The 23,832-nt window shown below is 49.9% G+C and overlaps 1 protein-coding gene across 3 annotated transcripts in view; it reads left to right on the top strand.

Moving 5' to 3' along the window:
- The window catches only part of TENM4 (teneurin transmembrane protein 4), a 368,675-nt gene extending 346,254 nt beyond the window's left edge, over positions 1 to 22,421 (top strand). For all 3 annotated transcript variants that reach the window (XM_088018017.1, XM_028116004.2, XM_088018018.1), the window contains 6 exons: positions 2,527 to 2,699; positions 7,005 to 7,240; positions 10,724 to 11,020; positions 12,713 to 14,327; positions 18,912 to 19,054; positions 21,663 to 22,421. In XM_088018017.1, coding sequence (XP_087874143.1) covers positions 2,527 to 2,699; positions 7,005 to 7,240; positions 10,724 to 11,020; positions 12,713 to 14,327; positions 18,912 to 19,054; positions 21,663 to 22,421 — 3,223 coding nt within the window. The remainder of the gene's footprint in view (positions 1 to 2,526; positions 2,700 to 7,004; positions 7,241 to 10,723; positions 11,021 to 12,712; positions 14,328 to 18,911; positions 19,055 to 21,662) is intronic.
- Positions 22,422 to 23,832: the final 1,411 nt, after the last annotated feature.

Here is a 23,832-nt window from a genome sequence, read left to right as displayed (position 1 = left end):
AGAGTGAGCACATGTGAGCCAAGGGGGAGGAAGAGGGAGAGGGAGAGAGGGGAGAGAGAGAATCTTAAGCAGGCTCTACACTGGGCCCAGAGCCTGATGCGGGGCTCCATCTCACGTCCCTGAGATCACGACCTGAGCCGAAATCAAGAGTTGGACATTTAACCAGCTGAGCCACCCGGGCGCTCCATAAATGCCAGTAATTTAGAAGGGCCTGTTCCCCAAGATGGCCTTGTTCATGAGCTCTCTGTATGTGGCATTATTTGGGTGGTCACTTTTCTGATTATGAAAATAATCCATGTTCATTATTTAAAAATCTTGGGAATATAAAATATCATCTGTAATTCTACCTCCCAGAGATAACCACTCTAAACATTTTTGTGAAATCCCTTCCTATTCAAATTTCCAGCCACCATAAGGAGTTGAAAAGACTACCATCTCCCCTAGAGTTAAAGGAAGCAGAGCTCTGAGAGCATCTCCAGAACAGACAGGCTTTAGGGCAAACCTTCCAGATCTTTATCCCAAGACTCACCTTCCTTCCTAGCAGCAGTCTCTCAGAATCACCTCCTCACCCAGCTCTGAGGGGCACCCTGCACCTGTGACCCTCCGGCCCAGGTTTTAAGCCACATCGTCACCCTCCCTGACGCCAGACTGACGATATCTTACAAGAACCTGACTCAGTGCTAAGGAAGAAAGATAAGAAATCATCACAAGAAGCAGGTTTCCAAAGCCCCTAAGGTGCCTATAGGAGAGTCGGAAGGATTGATAACAGCCCACACCCTTGCCCCGCCAAGCCCAAGCCCAAGGTATATGGTAGAGATCCCTGTGCTGTTTGTCATGCTGGAAAGGGCTTCCATCCCCCTTCCTCAGACCTCAGCAACAGATTCAACTGATCCCAGAGTTGGTCTTCGGTCAAGGACTGGGGTGAGTCATTCAAAAGACCTTTATTCAGCACCCCATCTGTGGCTGACTGTGCCAGGGTAAAGAGTGCCTCGGTCAGTCCCAGGCACAGGGACAGAAAGAGTTGGCAGAAGGCAGAATCCGTGCAGCACCCACATCTGACCTTGGCAGCCAAGGCCTGCCTGGTCTTACCTCCCAAGTCTCAACCGAAGCTGTAGGAGCCGCAGCGCCAGGGGTGCCAGCGGGAAGCCAGGCACAGCTGAAGGACCACAGGAAGAGCCAGGACAGCGCTAAGCACTCGGGCCTTTCATTTCGCCATCACGAAATCCCTCGGGGCCCAGAAGCGGCTGTACTAAGAGCAAAGCAGGGGGAAATGTCCAGTAGGGAGACCCGGAGGCCATGGGGGAGACCTACAACGGAAGCCAAGTGCCCGCTTGAGCATGAGCAGAAGTCAGAAATACTGACATCTGGATGAAGACCTCTTTTCCCATTCACACACAAGGGCGAAAAGGCTATTAAACCTACCTTTTTACACTCCAGCCTCCCGCAATTACAAATTATAACTGAAGTGTTAACAGCCTATCGCCTGCCACCTCTTGACCACTCCGCCGTGCAGAGTCCACGCAGCGGACACTTGCAAACGGACAGCACGGAAATGCTGGGCGAGGGCAGGGAAACAAGTGGGAGCCTGGAAGCTGATCGATCTGGGTTTGAATTCTGACTCTACCACACTTACCAGTTGTGGGACCTTGAGCAGGTGACTTCGCTTCTCTGAGCCTCCTCCAAAAAGGAGATCATTTATACCTTTTAGACAAGTTGCAAGGAGTAAGGGAAAGAAGGTATGAGAAGCGCTGTGCTGTAGCACCGTGGGTGCTTAGTAATGGTAGGCATTTCTTTTATTATTCTCAGGAATGGAAAAGAGAATTAAGATTCAGTTGTCATGCTTCAGAAAGCCCACACCAGAGCAGAGCTGTGAGTTGTGATGACTGCAGATATGTAACTGCTTGGTGCTGGCTGTGAAATCGAGGTGGGAAGGGGTTGCAAGAGCCCATCCGTTTAGCCTCCTTATGTGGCAGCAGGAACCTGGTTTGGATTCAAAGCCCCCTTTCCCCAGGGTCTATAGCTTTGTAGGAAGCCCCATCTCTTGTGTTGTTCAGGAACAACCTGTATAATGGGTCGTCAGGGTCTTGAGAGGGTATTCAAGCATCAATTTTAGTGCCCTCACCTCTGGGAGTTCCCCAGCTCTGAGACCCTGGGTCAGCGGTCTCCGATGGCCTCCATCATCTTACCCCTGCATGGGTGGCTACTAGTTTGCAGCTACAGGCCACTCGGACATGTTCCCCACCGTAATCCTGAGAGGTAGGCAGGGCAGGGGTCATCATCCCCACTTATGGAATTAGCAAAGGAAGACTCAGAGAGGTAAGTCATTTGCCTTACCTCTAGTCAGACATCAGCAGGTGGAGTCACTTCCCAAAAAACCGTGTGCAAGGAGATGGAGGAGCAATGACAACGTATCTAATCAGAAAGAAAAGCAGAACACGCCCAACTGTGGCACAGGGTAGAACTTACCAAGTTCCAGCAATAGCACCATTGTATTTCTGTTACTCAGAGCCACCCCTTGGTTTTCAGGTATGACAGCTTTGGCCGCCTGACAAATGTGACCTTCCCTACTGGCCAGGTGAGCAGTTTCCGAAGTGATACAGACAGCTCAGTGCATGTCCAAGTAGAGACCTCCAGCAAGGATGATGTCACCATAACCACCAACCTGTCTGCTTCGGGTGCCTTCTATACACTGTTGCAAGGTAAGCCAGGTGGGGGGCTTGGGGACTTCGAGGCAGAGGGGTGAAGGGGCCCCTTTGCAAGAGGTTGATGTAAGAAATCAGTTGCTACTAGAGCCGCCCAAGAACAGGAAAGCATCACAACTGTTTTCTCTGTGCATTGCCATCTAATGTGCAGAATACACCAGCCCGAGTCCCGTATATTCTCTCCCAGAAGCTTCAGAGTAAAAGTCCATTGTCTCATCCCATTATCATCAGAACAAAGGGTAGAGAGTGCGCTAGCTGCTAATCCAGGTGACCTCACTATTCCGCCATTCTAAGGGTTCCTACTCTCACCCTGCTGTGGGTGAGGACAAAGGACAATAATAATTATACCTAATCATGAAAGGGATCTAGGCATGGAGAAGTCTCTGCTGAAGCTCAGGTGAGAACAGTTTGTACCTTCTCTAGGAGTCCATAGAGAAGAGACCCTTCTTCTCTGCACCCATCAAATAATCCCTGGTATGAGTTGACCTTTTAGCTTTCGGTAAATCACAGTGATAAAACCTTGCTGCGAACTAACCATCTGCCTCAATTGTCCTCAAGGGACGTGGTGACCCAGAGTGGAGCTTGTAGCTTTGTTGGCACTAGTAAGCATGAAAAAGAAAAAAGGTATCACTAGGGAAAGCCTTGTTTGATTTCTCCCCGCCCCCCCCCCCACCCTCTGGATGGCTTTTGGTACTCCCAAAAGCTTTGACAGGAGTAGTAAAAAGAGCCTTGGGCTAGGAGTCAGGGGCCCAAATTCTATTCCTGACTCTGCCACCACATCATGGGGGTGGGGGCCCTCAATTTTCTCCTTGAGGAAGCGAAAGCAAGTTGAAGCCATGTCGAATGGTATGAGACAAAGCAAGGAGCAGAAGCTCTGGACTAGACAGACCGGGCTCCCTATGCCTACTGTGCTGGTTCCTACCTGTGTGAATTGGGTGGAATCATTCTTCTCTGAGCCTTAGTCTCTGGGTCTGGGAAACGGGGCTGAATTAGGATACCTGCCTCATACCCGTTGCTCAGACGATCTCCTGACACACTGTACGTAGGGTGACCACCACGGGCCAGACTCATAGTATTACTCAGTACTTGTTGGATTAATGAACTAGTATTTCATAACTGACACTTCGGTTTACCATAAGAAAATAACTATGTATTTTCACAACCGATTTTACTCCCAAACATAATCCTGTGTCTATAAAGAAGCTCAAAGAACAATAGACGTTCTCAGAGAAAGAGAAATGATATCTTGCAGCTCCTTTCCCACCAGCACCTATAGCATAGGTTGGGACACACCCCAGGGATTTAATGCTCTGACTGCGTTACTGCCAAAAGGAGGTACCAATTCCGAGCCAGCCAGGTTCTGCCTGGCCAAGGACAGACACCTGCCCTGCTGGCTCAGACACCTTGTCCTTCCCTGGGGTTAAGAACTGTCTTATCCATTCCACACCTCTGAGCTGGCTTGCAGCATTTTTCTCAAAAGTTAGTGCAGCCTTTCTTATATTTAGGCAACTTTTTTTAAATTCAAAGGTACCACATTTCCTCACCTTTAAAATGTACCATCAATTTGATAGCAACTTTTCAGCTTGGAAAGGAGGGGAGACACACGGCTCAAAATTCATACAAGGACTTAAGACACATTCCAATTTCAGAAACACTAAAGTGGGAAAAGGAAAAATGCCTCTCGGAATCCAGGAAGTGCAGTACCTGTTTCCTCTGTGGTGCCCCTGCCAAGATCCCTTTCCTTTCAGACCGGGCTTAGATGCTCCATTTGGCAGCCGCCTCAGTAGAGTCTTCATAAAAAGCTCTTTCAGCTTCATCTTACATCTGAACTATGGGAAGAAATAAGAAGCAGCTGCTAATGAGGGGCAGGCTTGGGGAGTCACAGCTCACATTAAATGGGGATCGTTTGAGATGGGCCTCTACAAGAAACCATTCCATCCAAAGTCACCATTAATGGACATATGTGCATTCAGCAAGAAGCAACTTTAAAAGATAAATTGACACAGGCTTTTTCTCCATTCAAAGGAGGTAAAATACAGATTGCCAGTGAATAATGCATAGCAAGTTTAAGGCAGATCTTGGGATTCTGTGTGTGTGAGAGAGAATGAGCGGGGGAAGGAAGTGGGGGGGGGGGGGGAGTGGCAGAGGAAGTTCTCGTCCGGAAGGCTCAGCGAGGGTTTTCTACAAAACTATACCTTTTTTTGTTGTTGTTGTTTAACATAGCCTGTAATAGATCTAGTTCAATCCAGCAAATGTTTACTGAGCACATACAATAATAACAGTGATAGCTAACATTTTGGAACACTAATTAAGTATAAAGTAGATTTTTAGTGTCTTACATTCATAGTCCTGTTTCAGCTTGCCACAACGCTATGAGGTATTATTAACATCTCCATTTTCCAAATGAAGACAGTAAGTCACTGAGAGGTTAGGTGGCTTGTCCAAAGACACACGCCTGATAGGGTGTTTAGACCCAGACAAAGAGGTTCCAGAACCCATTCTCTTAACCACTGGTCTAAAGGCCATGGGAAGCTATTGAAGATGCATGCTCAGTACTAGAAGAGTTCACTATGACAGATCTGTGCCACGGGGTGATGGAGGTAGAGGAGAGAGGACAAGAGATGTACGTGACTGCGACTAGTACAGTGCCAAGCACATAAAACTAGTACTAGCTAACATTTACGTACTACTCATTACATACCAAGGACTACTCTCAGCTCTTCATATTCACTCTCCCACTTAATCCTACAAGGTAAGGGTCCAGTTATTATCCCCAAGGTGCAGATGAAGAACCAGAGGCATGCGAGGTTAAGGAATTTGCCCAAGAGAGTGGCAGAGCTGGGACTTGAACCCCGATAGCCCGGCTCTGAAGGCCATGGTCTCCTTCTCTGGGCAGTTGCCCTGTCGCAGCAGGCACTTAGGTATTTGAGAGTGCCTTCATACCAGAGTGGCAAGCCCTGCACCCCTCAGCTGCAGGACCACTAGTGAGGCCCATAAAGAGGCTAAGGGAAGAGAAGGCATTCATTCCGACCAAGGAACTGGGGAAGCTTCTGGGAAGAGATGACAATTAAGCAGAGCCTTGAAGGGAGGACTTGAGCTGGCGTTTATTGAAGAGAGGAAGCACCAGCTGAGGAAGGGCAAGAGGCAGAAGACTGCAGCACAAACTCAGAGATGTCTCCACTTTTAGAAAAGAACTGTGTGCATTTTACAGCTGAAATGTCCTCTTCTCCAGAAGCTTCTTTTAGCTAAAGATCCTAATTTAAATGTTTCAATCAGGTTTAAAATTTCAAAATCAGATTTATTTTTAAATCATTGGTATATCTATGCACATATATGTATAAATATATGACAGTGACTTCAAACATACATGTGTTTGACATTTTGTCAGTGACTTAAGTATTGGAGTTATTTCTCACCTTGTTATAAAGAATATTGTTACCCTGGTGTATATTAAGAACCTTAAAAATGTTCAACCCTTTGTTCTAGTAACTTAACCCAAAATGAAGACAATGATTTATCCAAAAAGTATATTTTTTAAGAGATGTAATTCACATACTATAAAATACACCCTTTTAAAAAAATTAAAAATATATAATTCACACTTTTAAAGTATACAATTCAGGGGGTTTTAGTATATTTGCAAAGTTGTGCAGTTATTAATGCTATCTAATTCTGGAAAATTTTTATCACTCCCAGAAACAAAGCTCATACCCATTTAGTGGTCACTCCCCATTCTGCCTTTTCCTCACTAACCTACTTTCTGTCTCTATGAATTGGCCTATTCTGGACATTTCATATAAATGGACTCATTGATACATAATGTGGTGTTTTGTGTCTGACTTCTTCCACTTAGCATAATGTTTACAATATGTTTATTTGCAGTGCTAACTTTGTAATTATGAAAAACTGGAAACAATATCTACTTGAAAGTTGGTCAGGTAAATTATGGATTTCCATATAATGGAATACTATGCAGTCTTTAAGAAAAACATGAAAAATATTCAACAGTATAATACCATCATCAGTGAAAAACCATAAGCAATTACTTTGAGCTATCAGTGTATTCAGAAATATCCTAAAATCTAGGAATATACAAAATATTTACAATAGCTTTCTTTGGGTATGAGATCATGGACGATCTCCCTCTATTTTCCTAGTTTTCTTCAATGATAGTGTTCCGTTTCCATAGTCAGAAAAATAAACCCATTTAAAAACACTGCTACCCCTGATGCGAACCGCCCCCCACCCCCAAGCCCATGCCCAGCCCTTCTGAGCAGAGCTGGTCCCTCTTCTTTCCTTCAGACCAGGTCCGGAATAGTTACTACATCGGGGCTGACGGCTCCCTGCGGCTGCTGCTGGCCAATGGCATGGAGGTGGCGCTGCAGACCGAGCCCCACCTGCTGGCGGGCACCGTCAACCCCACCGTGGGCAAGAGGAACGTCACACTGCCCATTGACAACGGCCTGAACCTGGTGGAGTGGCGGCAGCGCAAGGAGCAGGCTCGGGGCCAGGTCACTGTGTTCGGGCGCCGGCTGCGGGTAAGCAAGCCCCGGGCGGGTCAGGTGGGCGGGTCGGGCCTCAGCCTCTGGAGCTCTGGAGGTCGCTGGGGTGGGGGGGTGGGGCGGTGGGGAGAATGAGAAAATGGGGACCAATCCACAGAACCAGGTTCCATTCTTGAAACTGGCCCTGGGGGTGAACGTTTTCCTGGGCCCTTTGCAAAAGGGGGAAGGTCAAGTAGGCACCCCCCCCAACACACACACCCATAATAAGTCTCGAATATCTTTTTAGCTGTTACTTGGGGAAAGAGTATTGGCTTTAGTGTTGGGCCTGAGTTGGGTTTCCAGCTTCTATTATACTCTGACTGAATCTGAGCAAATCCGTAATGTCCTTTCATTCATCCAAAGCCTCAGTCTCATTGTCCAAAGGAATGGGAAGGATAAAATCAGTTTCACAAGTTGCTACGAGAATTAGAAATAGTATATAAAGTGCCTTGTATGGAGTCTAGCACACAGTGAGTGGTCAGTCATACCTACCACCGTTGTTGTTCCTGCCATTCTCACCACCGTTTTGGTCATTACTGTTATTCATATGGAGCTGTTTGGAACCTAAGCCCCATCCTGCGCTCTTTCCAGGCAGTTATCCCCTACTAAATGAGCACAACAACGCCCCGCCCCCCACCCCGGCCGTCACCGCCAGTGGGTTGGCATGTGGGGCGTGGCAGTTCAGAGCGCTTTTCAGTATGTGAATGCCCTGAACCAGCCTGTTCTCTGCCTCATGCCCCATGCTTCTGGGGAGTGTTACCTCTGACCCAGGCCAGGCCCCATTGCCTAGCTTCTTTTCCCTCCAGCTTCAGAATGGAAGGTGAGGGGCAGCGTGACAGCAAAGAAACTGGCCCTGGCTTTCAGCACAGCCCCTTACAGATGCCTGGTGCTCTGCAGACACTTGCTGGGCTGAAGGGAACCACAGAAGTGAGCAAGATGTTCCTGACTCCTAAAAACCACAGAAGCACCCTCATTCAGCACGGCTCGTGTCTCGACATAGCCAGCATCACACAGCGGGAACCCAGAAAGCCGGGCTTCCTGTGTTTCCTGCACGGCCAAGAACTAACGGCAAAAATCGAATGTGGGAAAGAGCCTTGCACTAGTTCCTTGGGGCAGACCTCGCTGTCTGTGCTCTCGGTGGCCTGCCACCCTCTGCAGCCTCACGGAACCCCCGTCTGAATTCTCCAGGAGCCCCTCAGGCACGTCTGAGGCAATGTGCTAAACGGGAAGTTTGACCTTGGTCTGATTCCTGCCTGGGCCTGGTTGTGTAGCCCCAGCAACTCCTCTGAGTCTCCCCCTCCTCTGTGGAAACAAGATAATATATTCCAAGTACCTAGCCCGGTGCTGGTAGACCCCCAGGTGCTCAATAAACGGAGGCGATTAGTGCTGTTAGGAATTCCCGTCTGTGGCGTGAGCCGGACCAAAAGTTTCCCAGGCTTTAATTGGTCCCTCTCCCAGCCTGAGATTAATGGTGCTCCAGTCGGGTGACCACGTCTCCACGTCCTCCCAAAATAAATGGCCACCCACAGTGGCGGCATGTGGAATTAGAATGTTAGCCGGGTGCGCCTCCCCATAATGGAGCTCATTTTTTATACAACTGGGAACTTTTTTAATAAAGAAAAATGTAAAATAATCTCATTGCCGCCACTGCCGAGCACAGGAAGCATTAGGCGGTTCCCCAGTGAGCTGCTTAATTCAATTTTATTAATTTTGCCACAGAGGTTTAGCTCCCCTTCACTAGGGGTCCTTCAGGGGACAAGGGGGGCAGCTGGCTGGGTGGCACCCCTTTGGGGGGGAGTCGCAGGGGACCTTGCAAAAGAGGCTTTGAAATGGCCCCCAGCATTGGTGGGGGTGTGGACCCTGCATCTTCCTTTGCCCTCCCGGCAAAGAACACAGCTTCAGTCTCCAGCGCCTCCAATTTTTCATGGGAATTGTCTGCCACACTGTTTTTGCTCTGCAATTGTGTTTGATTACCCCTGGGAAGGCAACCTTATTACAACCAGGCCATTCACAGCTGAAGTTGTCTCAGCATCATTATAAATCCTTATTTTCAAGGTTTAAGAATTTGTTTGGAGAGAAGGGGGAAGCACACGTCTCTACTTTCCCTGAGAATGACCGTGATCATTTGCTGCCTTAATGGAAATAATTGCAATCATTAATTCAGGACCTTCTAGTCACCCAGAACTCCACTAGGCAGTTGACTTAGGCTTCTTCAATCCTCACAATAGCTCGGTCTGGAGGAAGAAACTGAGACTCAGAGAGGCAACGGCGCTTGCCCAAGGAAAAGCGGTGGGTCACAGCATTGAGGCTGGGATCCTGGCCTTACTTTCTAGACCTGAGCCCTTTTCACCGCACAGAGCCCTCCAGGGCCTCCCGTTACCGTGGCCCACATGTGCGCTTTTGCGTCACGAGACCTACGTTGTCTGCTTTCCTTACTTGTCAGACTCAACCAGTGACTAATGGAAGAGTCACAAAGTGTACCCAGCTAGAGGGGACCAGCATTTTAGCTTCAGAGTGCCTGGCAGTATTTCAGGGGCAACCAGCGCCTACGGGGTGGATCCCAGTACGGAAATAGGCCTCTGAAGTCTATTTCTTTATGAAACTATGAAAACCCCTGACTTACTGCTACCTTTGTGGGAGCCCTGTATTCCTGACTCTGAAAGGAAGTTGAATCGTGTGCTGACCTAGCAGCACAGGTAGACATCCTACAAAGGGGATCCGGATCCTGGAGGCAGGAGCAGAATGTCCCAGAGCTAGGACTATGTCTGTCCCCAGGCACGTAGAAACTGTCCTAGACTCAAAACGCACATGGCCTCCCAGGGCCTCCAGGAAGAAGACGACACCTTGGGAGCTGACCAAGGTAACCAGGAAGCCTTAACTATGGTGGCAGAGGGCAAGAGAGACGCCAGAGGGGATGGAAGGTCCAAGGCCCCTAAAAGGGACAGACACACTCAGAGGACCCCTGAGCATTTGTCAGCATGTTGCCGTAGTGAGAGTCACATCCGGACGCAGTTGCTCACGAGCCAGGAGATCTGGAGGAGGTTCCTTCATGTCCATGAGCTTTGGTCTCCTCAGTGCCAAACACTAGCACATTGCCTAGCACATGAGAAATTGGGTCATGCATGAATTTGCTGCACCCACCTGGCCTCTCCCCTTTTAGGAGAGAGTCAAGAAGGATCTACCTTTTTGTCCTCATTAGAAGAATCCCATTAGGAAACGATATGGATTGTCTTCAGAACTAGCCACTGTTGGCTCAGCACCTGCACTGTCTTCATTCTCACAATAGTCCTATGTAATTGGCATTATTATTCCCATTTGACAGATGAGGAAGCATCACAGAACTGACAGGTGACAGAGCCAGGACCCAAACCCTGTCTGTTCACACCCATGACCTGTGCTGCCTCCTCTACTCAGGACCTTCTCACACCGAAGTTTCCCATGCCCAGATTAACTCACTCTTTCCTCCTGCCCCTTCTCCAGGTTCACAACCGGAACCTCCTGTCCCTGGACTTTGACCGTGTGACCCGCACTGAGAAGATCTATGACGACCACCGCAAGTTCACTCTCCGGATCCTGTATGACCAGGCAGGGCGGCCCAGCCTCTGGTCACCCAGCAGCAGGCTGAACGGCGTCAACGTGACGTACTCCCCCGGGGGCCATATTGCTGGCGTCCAGAGAGGCATCATGTCGGAGAGGATGGAATACGACCAAGCAGGTCGTATCACATCCAGGATCTTTGCTGACGGGAAGACGTGGAGCTACACATACTTAGAGAAGGCAGGTGTCCGTCTCCCCAACACTGGCTTTACCATCCAGAACGCCAGTCGTTGTGGCTTGACCCATGGCCAGGCCCAGCGTGCTGACTTCAGTGGGATGGATTAGACCTACATGGTCTCCAAAAGGAAGCGTTCGGAAAAATCTGCAACAGGGGACCGGGGAGCCCAACAGGCATCTGGGTGCATTGTAGTGATGATGTGACAGGTGGGAGTTTGGGGGCAGGAGAATGGGCAAGCCCCACGTGATAGTCTAGAGCCAGGAAGAGGCCCAACGCTAACTGGTCTCACAGAGCGGGACTCAGGGTGCAGACCCAGGCAGGGGTCTTCCCCCAGATCTGGGGCACACCATGTGATCCGGTCACAGAGAACAGGGCAGAAGCCTAGCGATCAGTCCTTAAGCAGGAAGTAATTAATCCTGAGCTTTGAATGGTGAGCATAACTTTAGTAAATCCCTTCTGCTTAAGGTCAGGATTTATTGCATCCCAGGGGCTAGGACTCAGAAAAGCCCTGAAAGCGAAAGTTGGTCCCAAACAGGAGAAAATGGGAGCTTTGCTGCTGAGAAGCCTCTAGGTCTGTTACCTCCTGACTTATTCCCGAAAAAGACCTGCACCTCAGGCCCCCATTCTGGAACCCACATCTTTACTTTGTTTCCTGCTCACGGTCACCTGCCCAGAGCCCATGCTGTGCTTGGTCTGTGCTCAGTCTTCCCCACCCTGTGCTGGGTGAGCATCTTCAAGAGCCGTGTTCTGTGGTGGTGCTAAGAGAGACCTTGGGGGTCGTCCAACATACCTAAAAGCTCAACCCAGAGGGGGAAGGAACCTTCCCGGGGCCACACAATAAGCCCACTCTATTAGGAATCAGGTTCCCCCCATTCCCAATCACAGCCCGCCCCACCCCAGCGTGGGCCTGTGACCTGTTTTCCTACATAAACAATCATGCAAAGCCTTAAATGCCTTTCTCAGATGCGGTCCTTACCCTATGGGCCACGTGGAGTGCACAGAAGTTCTTTAGCAGGCAGGAGATACCGTCAGGCTGTGTTTCAGCAAAATCGTTCTTGCCTGAGTAGGGAGACTGATTTGAGAAGGAAGCTGAAGCAAGGAAGCCAGGAGAGAGGCTGCTGCCGTACTCCTCGTCAGTGTTCCCTACCTTTCTCACACACCAGCACCCACTGAAGTCATCACTTTTTCACCACACGAAGGGGCGAACAGACAAGGCTGCCCACTGCAGGAAGACAGATGGCCCGAGTGCCAGGGCCAAGGGCTGAGAGAAATCCTTTTTTTTTTTTTTAAGATTTTGTTTATTTATTTATGAGAGAGAGAGAGAGAGAACACGTGAGCAGGGAGGGGCAGAGGAGGCGGGAGAAGGAATCTGAAGCAGACTCCGCACTGAGCGCAGAGCCCGACGTGGGGCTGGGTCCCATGGCCCCGAGATCACGACCTGAGCCGAAACCCAGAGTCGGACGCCCAGATGACTGAGCCATGCAGGCGCCCCAGGAAGTCCTTAGCTTAGCACACTTGTGTCCCCACTGCAGTATCCTGGGGCACACTGGTTAGAAAGCTGTGGTTTGGACATAACTTAGGAGAACCACCGGTTTCCGTGGCCGTTTATTCCTCTCCTCTTAGTCTTAGGCACACAGACTTACCCTTCCTCCCCACCACCCTCCTCTCACGTCTTTGTTGTCCTCTCCCTCCAGTCCATGGTGCTGCTCCTCCACAGCCAGAGGCAGTATATCTTTGAGTTCGACAAGAACGACCGCCTCTCCTCTGTGACGATGCCCAACGTGGCCCGGCAGACCCTAGAGACCATCCGGTCCGTGGGCTACTACAGGAACATCTACCAGCCACCCGAGGGCAACGCCTCAGTCATCCAGGACTTCAGCGAGGACGGGCACCTCCTCCACACCTTCTACCTGGGCACCGGCCGCAGGGTCATCTACAAGTATGGCAAACTGTCAAAGCTGGCTGAGATGCTGTATGACACCACCAAGGTGAGCTTCACCTATGACGAGACAGCAGGCATGCTGAAGACCATCAACCTACAGAACGAGGGCTTCACCTGCACCATCCGCTACCGCCAGATTGGGCCCCTGATCGACCGCCAGATCTTCCGCTTCACCGAAGAAGGCATGGTCAATGCTCGTTTTGACTATAACTATGACAACAGCTTCCGGGTGACCAGCATGCAGGCTGTGATCAATGAGACCCCGCTGCCCATCGATCTCTATCGCTATGATGACGTGTCAGGCAAGACAGAGCAGTTCGGGAAGTTTGGGGTCATCTACTATGACATTAACCAGATCATCACTACGGCGGTCATGACCCACACCAAACACTTTGACGCGTATGGCCGGATGAAGGAAGTGCAATATGAGATTTTCCGCTCCCTCATGTACTGGATGACTGTCCAGTATGACAACATGGGGCGAGTAGTGAAGAAAGAGTTGAAGGTGGGACCCTATGCCAATACCACCCGCTACTCCTATGAGTATGACGCTGACGGCCAGCTCCAGACGGTCTCCATCAACGACAAGCCACTCTGGCGATACAGCTATGATCTCAATGGGAACCTGCACTTACTGAGCCCCGGGAACAGTGCGCGGCTTACCCCACTAAGGTACGACCTCCGAGACCGCATCACTAGGCTGGGTGACGTGCAGTACAAGATGGACGAGGATGGCTTCCTGAGGCAGCGGGGCGGGGATGTCTTCGAGTACAACTCTGCTGGCCTGCTCATCAAGGCGTACAACCGGGCCGGTGGCTGGAGCGTCAGGTACCGCTACGATGGCCTGGGGCGGCGGGTGTCCAGCAAGAGCAGCCCCAGCCACCACCTGCAGTTCTTCTATGCAGACCTGACCAACCCCACCAAGGTCACCCACCTTTACAACCACTCCAGCTCCGAGATCACATCCCTCTACTACGATCTGCAGGGGCACCTCTTTGCTATGGAGCTGAGCAGTGGTGACGAGTTTTACATAGCTTGTGACAACATCGGGACCCCTCTTGCTGTCTTCAGTGGAACAGGCTTGATGATCAAGCAGATTCTGTACACGGCCTATGGGGAGATCTACATGGACACCAACCCCAACTTCCAGATCATCATCGGCTACCACGGTGGCCTCTACGATCCACTCACCAAGCTCATCCACATGGGCCGGCGGGATTATGACGTGCTGGCTGGTCGCTGGACCAGCCCAGACCACGAGCTGTGGAAGCACCTTAGTAGCAGCAACATCATGCCTTTTAATCTCTACATGTTTAAAAACAACAACCCCATCAGCAACTCTCAGGACATCAAGTGCTTCATGACAGGTGAGGATTGGGGCTCGTTCAGAGGACAGGACCCACTACAGCTCTGGTCATCTGACACAATAGTCGTCCTTGAAAAAGCTGGTATGGGGTAACAAGAAACATTGGCTTTCTCTTACAAAAGCATTTTCCAAAGCATTTTTTAAGAAACATTGGTTTAGAGAAACAGCCTGGAAAAACTGGTACTGACATCAAATTAATTTAACAGGGCAACCACCATTCTTAAAATTTAGTAATACATTGCAGCTTATGAAAGGCTCTGAGAAGTCCATAGTAAAGAGAACTGATTGGTACCTTTACCCACGATTTCTCATTTGACCATGAAGCCCCTTTTCCCACTGTTTCTCAAATATTTGAGCATAAAACCCCTTTTTTCACCATGAAACCCTAATATTTCACTGGATACACCCCTGAGAATACAGTTTGGGAGTTTCTGGCCCAGAGATCAGGCTGGCTCTGAGTCCCCGATAAGGTGGATGCAGGTATAGCTAAAGAAAAACAAAATCAGTTTTCTTATTTGGGACGATGTAATGGACAGTCACACAATTTACTTAACTTCCCTGAATTCCAGTTTCCTGATCTGTAAATTAAAGTTAGAAACCGACACTGACACTGGTGAGTTAAATATGCACAGTGTAAATCCGCGAGAAACCAGTAAAGAATAAAACAGAGACATACGTAATCAGTCAATAGTGGAAATAAAAGTGAAGGCTAAAAAAATATTCAATCCAAAGAGGGGAGGAAGAGGAGATAAAAAGAGAAAGATGGTTGCGAGGGTGAAATGAGATACATTTAATAACCTGCCTAGCACAGTGCCTGGCTCGTGTTGATTACCTTTCCTCTTCCCGGATTTAAAAAGTGGGCTTTGTTTTCCACGACTGTGAAACCACCTGAAATATCAGTGTCCCCATTGGTCACACATGCCAGAAAAGTCTCCAGCAGCCACAGTCCAGCCAGCAAGCCGCCACTCACAGGCCAGCCACGAAAGACCTCAGGAGTCAAAGCAGCTACGGGGATTCAGGTCTGGATAAAGCCAGCACTCTTTATAAAAGAGACTTTGTTGTTGGTACCAGTTGGGCGCCTCCCGACTTGCAAACCTGGTAATCTCCTTCTGTTTTTCCTGTGATACCAGCTATGCCTGCACCCTATTTCAAGGCAGTTTCATTTTCATTCAACAAATGCCTTCTCTGTGCAGCCACTGTTTTAGGCACTGGGCATAGAAATATGGTCGCTGCCCTCCAGGAGTGCACACAGCGGTGGGGAGGGAGACAGTTGCTGTCCAGTGTGAGGCGCCCAGGATGAAGGTTTGCCCTGACGGCTACTGAAACACTGGAGGCACAGCTGTCTCTGCCCAGGGAGCAACGGATGCGTGGGGCCCCCTTCGCAGTGGACATTCATCAGCCGGTAGGGTGAAAGGCAGTCCAAGGAGACGACCGCACATACAGAAGTCTAGAGAGGGCAACAGGGACTGCTCACATAACTGCCCCTTAGGGAAGTGGCTTCCTGGCCCCCCGAACTTGGTGGCCCAGTTTGGACCCTTTTTCTGCAGACACTGATTGGAAGATTCCCAGTGGTCATGTTGAGAGCAGGAGTCCCAGAATGGGGCAGAAGAGGGAACACAGTGGTGGGCAGGTGCGGTGGTGAAAACACACTTGGGTCCTGTGGGAAACAGGAATATCCCAACCACAGTCTCACTGTGCTCAACTTGCTGGCAGCCCTAGAAAACTTAACAGATTTAGGGCTCATTTCCATGACATCTGTCTGCATCAAGCATGCCCCCTGCCTCATCCTCCAGTGAGTGTCTTGTGAGGTATTTTGGCAGGTTAGTTTAGCTGGGGGAAAAAATGGTGCAGGAAAACATTTTGCTACTAAAAACCAAGACACCCCCAAACCTATTAGCTTCCACGTGAGCTATGTGCAGCCTCACTCACACCCAGCAGTAACACCAATAAAAAGAGCATCTTTTTTCCAAAACTTTCTTCAAAGGTCCTGAGATACCCTCCAATGGGATAGGCTTAGGTCACATGACAGCCCCTGAACCATGCACTGTGGCTGGAGGGAGAAAACGCGCTGACTGGCTTAGCCTAGGTCACATGCTCACTTGCCGCAGGTGGAGTCAGCATCCCTACAGCTGCACAGATACCCCAAAAGGAAAGAGCGGGAAGGCAGAATGGGATGCTGGAAGGGCAACCACAAGACATCCACTTCAGATACATCACACACACTAACACAGTAACCCTCCCGGGAAGCCTGTAAGAGGGGGATCACTGACCCCATTCTCAGAGGAGGAAAGTGAAGGTCAGAGCTGTAATGTAACCGGCCCGCTGAGAAGTGGCGAGCCTGGGGCTGGAACTCTGGCTCCGACTCCAAAATCCTCATTCAGGCATGGAATTCACTTTGTAGTGTGCAAACGTAGAAGGGATTGTTATTCATCGCTGCCCCGGGTGGCCACGCCCGAAGTCTGGGGTGGACGGGTAAAGAGGAGCTTTTTAACTTGAGGGAAATGTCTAGCTCTGGTGTCATAAAAACGAAGAGTAAAATTCCCAACTCTTCAGAAAAGCGCCATAGAAAAACCAATGAATAAATCAGTTTTCAGCATTTTTCCTAAAGGCATCATGAGAAATGTCCCTACCTCCCATCACTTAAAATTAAGGCCCAGCCCTCTTTTCAGCCCCCTGGTTTCCTGGGAATTTGTAATATTCCTGCTAGAAGTTTTCCTTTCCAACTACAAATTCAGATGCAAGTTCTCGGCCTCAGGCAAAAATGGCTTCGTAGGGGACGTTTTCCCCCCCCTGTTCTGTTTGTTTTAATTTCCTAAAAAACCATCTGCCACGATTCATAGAGTCGGAGATTCTCAAAAACTCAGTGAGGAAAGGGACTCTGGAGGAAAGCTAGTCCAAGGGCCTCATGTCATAAATGAGGAAATGGGGGGTCCAGGGACGCAGAGGCCCGGGTGCGAAGGGACCCAGAAAACCTTCTATGAGCCAGGAACCGAGCTGGACACTTCAGAATATAGTATAGGATACCCAGTCCTTCCTGTAACAGACTTAGAACAGTTCCCTCTGTATGATGGCTGCCCAAAGTGCTAACACTATCAGCGCTCTTCTCCATGGCTTGGTGAAAACCATTTCTACCACCAGTTTGTAGATCCGGAATCAGAACCTCAGAGAGGTTGAGGCGACCGTCCCAGTTCACAGTCTGCAAGCTGGGGAGCCTGAATTTGGACCTGGGTTCTGTCTTGCCTCACCATGCTCTTTCCCTTCCACGATCTTTCTAGAAGTAGAACCTGGGTTTCTAAGCTGCCCTTCCTACCTTCCCTCCACGCCAGTACCTCTAGATTTCACACCCCACAGAGGGGCTCTGGGACGTCCAAAAAACACAAACAAACAAAAAACAAAGGCAAACGTGAGGTTCTCGAGTGGGAAGACAGCATGGGTTTCTGACCTGCGCCCGCCAGTTTTTCTTTCTGGTTCTCTCTCTGCCTTGCTGAGCTGCTCTCCAGTTACCTGAACACTCCCTGCACTCACCTCCCCTCTCCCGCCCTTGCCTTGTATGAGGGTCTTTGCCTGAAGCACCCCGTTCATCTCTGCTGAAGCCTGACAAAAGGTACACAGCTTTCAATGTCTGCCTGAAAGGCCACCTTCTCCGGGAAGATTTGTCAGCCTGTCCAACTGAAAGACTTCTGCCCTCCTGTCATCTTTCTTTCTTGTGTCAAAGTTTTGCATGCCCACGTCTCATCTCCCCTTCGGGGTCCTGAGTGTGCAAGGTGAGGGTCAGTGTAACACGCTCCTGAGCACATTCAGCAGCAGCGGGCCCGGTAGCGGGTGGCACGGCATCCAGCCTCCTTCTCTTCCTTACGCCTCGGCTTCCCTGATTCTGTTCCTCAATGAGCCAAAGGCTCATGGCAAAATCCTCCCTGTCCCTCTGCGTAATATTTTATAATTAGTAACCCCCCAGGAATGTTATGACATCAATGAAACCAGTGCCTGTGGGGCTAGATCCTCAAGCCCAGTATTAAAGATTGGAAAATGAAGGCCCAGGGAGGTTAAGTGACTTCCTTCGAGTCACTTCCCAGAAGAAATGAAAGGTATGATCAGCATGGGGGAAACCCTTTGAGCTTTGGTACAGGCCATCTTGTCACTTGCGAGAGGAGGGAGGGCTTATTTCTTAAGTGAATTTTCTCTTTGAAAACATTCATTTATATCTTCCCTTTGGGTGTGGCTGTCCTCCACAATGTCCTACGGATTCCGGGAGAGGACACGGAGGGTCCACAGCTGCCCCCCCGGGTGTGAGGCCAAGGCCCCAGGAGATGGAGTGACAGAACAGGGGATCTGGAAACATACACGCTACCGGATACACTCTTGGATACATACCCAGGAAGGGGACACCAGCTCCCGAGAGTGCACGCGGCTTTTATAACCATGAAACAGTTTTCCAAAGTGCCTGTAGCAGCTGATTGTCCCAGCTGCAGCACCCCTCCCCTCACCCCCCCCCCCCCGCAGCCTAACTCTGGGCTCATGTATTGGGATATGTCACCTCTGAGAGCCACTTACTCCATGAGGACATGTCTGCTTCTCGCCCACCCAGATGTGAACAGTTGGCTCCTCACCTTTGGATTCCAGCTGCACAACGTGATTCCCGGCTACCCCAAGCCAGACATGGATGCCATGGAACCATCCTACGAGCTCATCCACACACAGATGAAAACTCAGGAATGGGACAACAGCAAGGTAATTGACACACACAGCTGCCACCCTTAGGCCACTCAGACATGACGGGAGTGGGTCCAGCAAAGCTTTCCAGGAAAGCATGGGCCCGTAACAGAAACCAACGTGGTACGTCCACAGAGCCTGCCCGAAACCGTTCAGCAAATACGTAGGAACCCTCCCACTGGCAAGCCCCTGTGGACCCAGCTGTAACAGCACACAGACCCTCACAAGCCCTATTAAGTTTTCTATGTTACGCCGAGTTTGGAAATCTACAAAAACAATGAGCCTTTGTCACTACCCAGAGCAAAAGTGCAAGGAGGGAACATGTGTTCTAAATACAAACGTGGTATTTTCTGAGCACCTCAGTGCACCTGAACTTGCCTGAGGTATTCTACACCAGTTAACTCACAAATATCCCCTGGTATTACTATTCACATTGTACAGATTTAATGCCCGAGGCTTTCCAGTGCCACACAGCAAGGGAAGGGTTAGAGCTGGGATTCAAACCTGGATCTGTCTGTAGGCATTCAAACAAATGTTACTTTCTCTTCTGTTCCTTTTATGACCCAGTTTGAAAGACTCCCGGAATTCTATAGCTGTAAAGGTCCTTGAAAACAGTTTTTGCCCACCCCTCACTTGAGGCATCGTTTTGCTCATTTCTTCCTCCCCTCCCCCCCCACCTCCCCCTCTGCATAATATACGTAGTAGGAGCTGGCTCTTCCAGGCCCCATGCTGCACCCAGTGAATGCAGGAGTGGATCAGACAGAGAGCAGGCCTCCCAGGGGATCCCAGTGGAGGGGGAAAGCCAAGTTGTTAGATGGCATACCACTGGCAGCCAGAAACTTAACGCATCCAACCTGATTCCATTAGTCCTCAGCTGCCTCCTTCCTCTAGACTCTGAAGAACGGGACTCTGCGCCTCTTGGCTCTGGAGGCACCCTATATTCTCCTCTTTCAGAGCATTCACCGCACTTGGCTTGAGTTCCTGTTTTCTTCCTGTATCTCCACTAGACTCTGAGCCCCAAGAAGGCAAACACTGGGTCTTATCTGATACCCAGTGTACTGCCCAGCACCAAAACTTTCGTTGAATGAACAAATGGTTGAAAGAAGTAAACAACCCTGTGAGCATCTATGAGGAGACCAGAGCTCAGAGAGAGACTTGCTCGAGGTCACTCAGCAGGAAAGACGATGAGAACCCCTAGTGTGTCTGACCACAGAGCCCGTCCCCTTTCTGTTGTTCTCTGCTGCCATAGCCCTGCCCCTCTGCCCGGCTCCAATCCCCACCACCCTCCCAGGACGGCCTGGCTGTGCCTAGAGCTGCTTCCAGCAGCTCAGCTCCTCCCCTCAACCCTCCCCCCAACCCCAGCTTCCCTTCCCCCCCCCCGCACAGAGCCCTGGTCTCAGACGGCCTGTTTGCCAACCTTGCCTGTCAATGAATTATTGATTTCTGCCCTTGGCAAGCATCGGAGATCTTTGTTGTTGAGCACTCCAGCTTTCGTGAAACTCTAGGAAATAATTGTTCACAGACAAGGTTCTATTAATTATAAAGAGGACTTAATTTCAGTGAGAATCCAATGGGCCTGTTTCTAAAGCCGTTTCCCTGAGTTGCCGATAAGGCCCCGGAGCCCACCCAAACCTGGCTTTGCCAGGCTCCCTGAGCCATGGGAGGGACTGGTAGGTGGTATGACACGGAGACAGGGCCCAATCTGTCCCCCAAAGCAGCCAAGAGCAGGGGCATCTGAGGAGCCCCCAGGAAGCACTGTGGAGGCAGAGCCCTCCTTGAAAATCATTCATAACACGACAGAGAACAATAAAGCAGGGCAAGAGAGTTTATATAAATCACCACTTTTCGTCTTCCTAAGCCTCCTTGCCAAGAACGCATTTCTGGCCATTGCTCCATCTTGCATCAGCCCCTTATCCTCCAAGTTCCAACTCAGGCATGAGTCTGTCCTTGAAGCTCATTCCTCCACCTTCAGGCTGAGATATTCTGAGCTTTGTTTGCTGCTCCCTAATCTAGAGCCCTTGAAACTGAACCTCTAGAGTCAGACAGACCTGAGTTCAAATGTTGGCTTGAATATTTAGTAGCAGTACGACTGTGGGCCCATCACAACTTCTTAGAGACTTAGTTTTCTTAGATGTAAAATCAGTGATATGACAATACCTACTATATAAAGTTATTGTGGAGACCAAATGAGGTACTGAATGTGACTTCTTTAGCTCAAAGACCAGGACATGGTAGCTATAGGTATTACTACCACTTCTCTTAGACCACTAGTTAGCACATTTGATTATAGTTCTGTGTGTCACATCTGTCTCTCCCCCACTAAATGATGGGTTCCTCAAGGGCAGGGATGTTGTCTGATTCATTGTTGTCTCTCCAGTGCCCAGAAAAGGACCTGGCACAGAGATGTTCCCTGAACAGTTTCTTAATGGAACGATGGGGGAATGGATGGATGAAGGGTGGTGGAATGTTGTAGTGGTCAGCGGTAGAGCTCGATGCTACTGGTTAATAAATATGTATAGACTTGACTTAGTAATGTAAGCTGACCCTTCAGGCTGTTAGGGAGAGGTTTTCCCCTTTGTCTCATCCTCTCTTTCTCCATCCCTCTCTCTCTCTCCTCCCCCATCAGTCTATCCTTGGGGTACAGTGTGAAGTGCAGAAGCAGCTCAAGGCCTTCGTCACCCTGGAACGTTTTGACCAGCTCTACGGCTCCACGATCACCAGCTGCCAACAGGCCCCCGAGACAAAGAAGTTTGCATCCAGTGGCTCGGTTTTCGGCAAGGGGGTCAAGTTTGCCTTGAAGGATGGCCGAGTGACCACAGACATCATCAGTGTGGCCAACGAGGATGGGCGGAGGGTCGCTGCCATCTTGAACAATGCCCACTACCTAGAGAACCTGCACTTCACCATTGACGGGGTGGACACCCACTACTTCGTGAAGCCAGGGCCTTCAGAAGGCGACCTGGCCATCCTGGGCCTCAGTGGGGGGCGGCGAACCCTGGAGAATGGGGTCAATGTCACCGTGTCCCAGATCAACACGATGCTCAATGGCAGGACTAGACGCTACACAGACATCCAGCTCCAGTACGGGGCGCTGTGCTTGAGCACTCGCTACGGGACGACGTTGGACGAGGAGAAGGCACGGGTGCTGGAGCTGGCCCGGCAGAGAGCCGTGCACCAGGCGTGGGCCCGTGAGCAACAGCGACTTCGGGAAGGGGAGGAAGGCCTGCGGGCCTGGACGGAGGGGGAGAAGCAGCAGGCACTGAACACAGGGCGGGTTCAAGGCTATGATGGCTTCTTCGTCATCTCCGTGGAGCAGTACCCAGAACTGTCAGACAGCGCTAACAACATCCACTTCATGAGACAGAGCGAGATGGGCCGGAGGTGACAGAGAGGACTCCGGCCTGCACTTCTTGCCAAAGACAGCTACTCTTTTGTGGCCACACACCTGACTGGGTTGTACTTTAAAAAAAAAAAAGAAAGAAAGAAAGAAAGAAAGAAAGAAAAGAAAAAAGAAAAAAGAAAAGAAAAGAAAAGAAAAAAAAAGAAAAATCCTTTTTTTAACAAGTGCAGAAAACAAACAAAAATACTGGTTGCATTGTAACTCATGCAACATCCTTTTTTTTAAGAAAAGAAAAACACAAATTTGGCCTTCACACATTTTTTGCAAAGAACAGAGGGTATTTTTTTTTCTGTAGTGTGATCACAATGAAAACCTTATTGTCTCTTGTTCCCTTTTTCCTTGAGGATTTTTCCCTGTTGTTGGGGTACATTTCTCCTCTCTGAGACACATCTTCTGAGGTGTGTCCTTGTCTGTCTCTAGGTACCCGGTGTGATGTGAGACACAGTGTCTGTGCTAATTTGTCTCATGTGCAACCCTTTCTTCCGTGGGGGTCGGGCAGGAGTGCGGGGTGCAGTCACGGGCTAGTACCAAACTTCCGAGGGGAGCCTGGAAGGAGGGTCTGCAGGACCTGAGGATTTTTGGCTCAGCTCCCACAGACAAGTGGTGGCTTTTTTACTCACCGTGTTCTGTGCCTCTGGAGGACCATGGACGTCTTCATCTTGCTCTGGGGAATTTTGTGATATCATTCAGCACCTTTTTCAAGCTGTCCCCAGCTCCTGTCCAAGCTTTATATTTTGATGCTAAATGGAACCCACAACCCCTTTTGCAAATCCTGTGTAGTTGTTGGTGCCAGCCCCATGCTGGGATGGAGAAAGCATTCCCCAGGTCCCTTCCCCCCAGTCTGGTGACATAACATCCTGGGGCTAAGAGCCTCATCCTTCCCAAGAGGTAGAGGCACCCAGGATGTCTGTGGTTGGTCGGTCTTCCCATGATGTTCCTTATTATTCATCTCTTCCTCTCTCCCAAAGTCAGATGTGAGAACCAGCACTGCCCGGCAAGCCCACCACGTGGGCACAAGGTCCAGGGAGGGGCAGGCCACCCTCGGCAAAAGGATGGCAGTCGTAGCAAAGATACCAGCCTGCCTTCCTGGGTGAAACTTTCTCCCCATGGCTTGGGGTATCTTCCCTCCACTGCTCAGCTCCACCACTGAGAAACAGGAATGTGGAGAGAGGTGCTTGGTGGCCTTTGATTCTGGAAAGAGACTTAAGAAACAGTCAGCCAAAGAGAGGAAGGCATAAGCCAAGCATCTTCTAACCAGCTCCTGAAGGCTTCTCTGCCTCCCACTCACGGGCCAGTAACATAGTGGGGGTGCAGCAGCTTAGGTGTTCCGGAATTCCTTCTGTGAAATTCTTCTAAAACAGCTTCCCCTCTAGAGGAGTCTGTCCAGGGTTTTAAA

The sequence above is a fragment of the Eumetopias jubatus genome, unplaced genomic scaffold (assembly GCF_037043125.1).
Source record: "Eumetopias jubatus isolate StellerSeaLion01/CBP00866 unplaced genomic scaffold, mEumJub1_p1.0 scaffold_13, whole genome shotgun sequence".
In the NCBI taxonomy this organism is placed as follows: Eukaryota; Metazoa; Chordata; class Mammalia; order Carnivora; family Otariidae; genus Eumetopias; species Eumetopias jubatus.
This window is presented reverse-complemented; position numbering and strand designations above follow the sequence as displayed.